The 3374-nt window shown below is 41.3% G+C and overlaps 1 protein-coding gene and 1 non-coding gene across 2 annotated transcripts; one reads left to right on the forward strand and one right to left on the reverse strand.

Annotated features, from left to right (window-relative positions):
- Positions 1–1059: 1059 nt before the first annotated feature.
- On the reverse strand, positions 1060–2642 carry LOC132610532 (uncharacterized). Its single transcript, XM_060324854.1, has 3 exons — positions 2465–2642; positions 1566–2152; positions 1060–1356 (listed from the first exon to the last, which is right to left on the reverse strand). The coding sequence occupies exons 1-3, from the start codon at positions 2640–2642 to the stop codon at positions 1060–1062; spliced, it is 1062 nt and encodes a 353-aa protein (XP_060180837.1).
- Positions 2554–2660, forward strand: LOC132618624 (small nucleolar RNA R71). The gene has a single exon (XR_009574232.1). It is a non-coding gene; the product is annotated as a small nucleolar RNA R71 (small nucleolar RNA).
- The last annotated feature ends 714 nt before the right edge of the window (positions 2661–3374 follow it).

A 3374-nucleotide genomic window follows, 5' to 3' on the forward strand; every position in this document is an offset into this window, starting at 1 on the left:
ATCCTTTATAAAACGTCTATAGAATCCTGGATGCTTGAGAAAACTGCGCACACCCTTGACTGACACAGGGGGTGGCAGCTTCTCAATGACTTTCACTTTAGCACGATCAACCTCCAGCCCTATCTTTGAAACCTTGTGCCCAAGGACGATGCCTTCTTGGACCATTAAGTGACATTTTTATCAATTCAAGACCAGGTTAGTCTCTTCACATATCGCAAGTACTTGGTCTATATTCTTCAAACACACCTCAAAAGAGTTCCCGAATACAGAAAAATCATCCATGAACACTTTTACGAAATCTTCTACCATTTCTGAAAAGATAGCTATCATACACCTTTGAAAAGTCGCGGGTGCATTACACAACCAAATGGCATGTGTTTAAAGGCATATGTACTATATGGGCATGTAAATGTGGTCTTGTCCTGATCCTCCGGAGCAATAGCTATTTGATTGTAGCCAGAATAGCCATCTAGAAAACAATAAAACTCTTGCCTGGCTAACCTGTCTAGCATTTGATTAATGAAGGGAATGGGATAGTGATCCTTCCTGGTTGCCTCGTTCAACTTGCTATAATCCATGCAAATTCTCCATCCAGTGATTGTTCTAGTAGGAATGAGCTCGTTTTTATCATTTGTCATAACTTTCATCCCTCCTTTCTTTGTCGGTTAACTCTGCTGCTCATATCACTGGCAAGGTATTACCCTCGCCTAAGAATGCATATTTAAAATGTGCAAGTAAAGGCTTAAACTCCAACTTCGGAGACTCTTCATTTGATAACTTCGAAGTTACTCCAATTTTTTGGTCTAAATGCTCAAACTCGCCTTCACGAATATAAATGCTTGCCATATCCAGAATCTGCACTATCTCAAATGCCGCCGAATCACCAAAAATATCATCACCCATTACGGCTCTCTCCAATGGATCATGAGAAGTGATGAGGGGCCTTCGTGTATCATCATTTAAAATAGTAATGGCTGACAGGTCCTTATAGATTGCAAGCATCTTTAGAGCCTTGTATACATTGAAGACTTCAACTTTGTCATGTACTCTCATGGTGAGCTACCCAGCAGCTACATCAATAAGTGCTCTCGCTGTAGCTAAAAATGGACGCCCTAAAATAAATGGGACTTCCGGATCTGGCTCAAAGTCCAAAATCATGAGGTTTGCAGGAATTATCAATGACCCTACTTGCACCAATACATCTTCAATAATGCCTTCGGGTCTTGCTAACGATCTGTCTGCCAGCTGAAGAACTATAGTGGTTGGTCTGGGCACTCTCAAACCTACCTTCCTGAAGATAGATGAAGGCATCAAATTGATACTTTCACCTAGATCACATAGTGCTCGAGTAACAACCTGCTTCCCAATAGAAATCTCAATTGTGAAACTTTTGGGATCCTCAATTTAGTGGGCAACCTATTTTGAATACGAGAAGTGCACTCCTCAGTAAGTTCAACAGTGGAATACTCTATGAATTGGCTCTTGTTTGCAAAAGTATCTTTGATGTACTTAGCATTCTTCGGAATACCCTACAACATATCAACCAACGGAATTTTCACGTGTACCTGCTTAAGCAAATCTAGAAACTTCTTGTAAGTAGCCTCTTCTTTCTGTCTTGCCAAATGTTGAGGGAATGGAGGTGGTGGCTTTGCAACCACGGGCTGCGGCTGATTTGCCACTGGTATCTCGACTACCCTCTCTTTTTCAATCATCTCCTTGACAATCTTCTCTTTTTTAGCTTCTACTTGACTGGTTTTCTTTGGAGCCACTTCCTCTAGTTCTCTCCCATTTCGAAAAGTCACAGCATTACAAGGCTTGGGATTCACATCTGTATCACTTGGAAGTCCTCCAGGTGGTCTAGTATTTTGTGCACCAGCTATCTGTTCCATCTGCCTTTCTAAATTCTGCACCTCCAAATCGGGATTCTTATTATCTGCTATCAACTTTTGCTGGTCTATCATCATCTTTTGTATATCACTCATCATCGTTTTCATCATCTTTTCCATACTGTTCATGGGGGCTTCAGGAACATGTGCTGGCTCATAGTTCAATTTCTGATTTCCTTGATTGTCACTCCACCTGAAATTTGGGTGATTCCTCCATTTCGGGTTGTAGGAATTCCTGTATTGATTGTTGTTTCCTTGCCCCTTGCCTGCATTACCCACAAAGTATATGGATGCGGGATTTACAGGGCATTCATCGCTAGTGTGACCTTCTCCACAAACTTCACAAAAGACGATGGCTTATTGCTCTGCATGCACCTATGGTTGAACTTGCGCAGCAATTAACTTCTTGATTTCAGTGCGTATGGCATCAATCTATGCTGACAGTGTCGTAAAATTATCCACTTTCAAAACACAAGGTGCCTTCTTAGCTTAATTGCTAGTTGTGTCATCTTGCTAGTCTGGAGTGCTCTAGGTAAACTTGTTCAATAATGTGAATAATTCTTCATAGCTTAGATCACGGGCCTGCCCTTCTGCAGCAGTGTCTAGTGATGACTTATGTTGGGCATCCAGATTCTCAATAAATGTGTGTGCCAGAACTTCACTCATCTGATGATGGTGAGGACAATCCCTGAGAAGACCCTTGAACCTCTCCCACGCTTGATACAAATTTTCCCCATTTTTCTGCCTGAATGACATGATCTCTCTTCGGAGTCAAGCTGTCTTTGCTGGTGGAAAGAACCTTGTCAAGAATTTCACCGCCAGATCATCCCATGAAGTGATAGAATTTGCGAGCTCTAATAATAACCAGTTACTTGCATTCCCTAACAGAGAAAAGGGGAACAGTGCCAGCCGCACATATATTTTACTGACCCTTCCAGTAGCAAAAGTATCCACAATCTGCAAAAAGGTATGGATGTGACGTTGAGGATCCTCGTGTGATATTCCTGTGAATTTCCCACTAGAGTGAAGTAGCTGAATCATAGGATGCTTTAGCTCAAAATGCCCCTCGATAGTGGGCTTGACAATGGTTGAAGTTACATCTGCCACACGAGGTACTGCAACCTCTTTCACTTTCGCTGGTGGATTATTAGCTATGACCACAGGTAATTTGGCTAGAGACTGCGGATTCTGCAATAAGTTCAAGTCTCTCCTATGCCGATTGAAAGTACGTTCCGGCTCAGGATAGAATTCCTCAAGATTGTTTTGACTCGCAGTCCTTCGTATTCGATTAAAGTACCTGCAATCAAGTAGCAGCTAAGATCAAGACGTTAATACTTGGATATAGTGATTATATAAAATCGGATGTCGAACCAACAGAGACTTATGACCAATACTTTCACGAAAATAAACTATTGCTACTAATTATGCAAGTAATGCATAAAATCTTTGTTTGTTTTGTAACTTAATGCTGAAAACTAAATAACTAAT

This window comes from Lycium barbarum, chromosome 1, assembly GCF_019175385.1.
Source record: "Lycium barbarum isolate Lr01 chromosome 1, ASM1917538v2, whole genome shotgun sequence".
Classification (NCBI taxonomy): Eukaryota; Viridiplantae; Streptophyta; class Magnoliopsida; order Solanales; family Solanaceae; genus Lycium; species Lycium barbarum.

Bases quoted from the DNA above. Each gene is read 5' to 3' on its own strand.
- LOC132610532 (XM_060324854.1), bottom strand. From the start codon at position 2,642: ATGTCATTCAGGCAGAAAAATGGGGAAAATTTGTATCAAGCGTGGGAG. The intron at 2,153-2,464 runs GTGATCTAAGCT...TGGGTAATGCAG, and splicing joins TGCTGCAGAAGGGCAGGCCC to GCAAGGGGCAAGGAAACAAC. The intron at 1,357-1,565 runs GTACACGTGAAA...ATTGGGAAGCAG, and splicing joins TTCTAGATTTGCTTAAGCAG to GTTGTTACTCGAGCACTATG.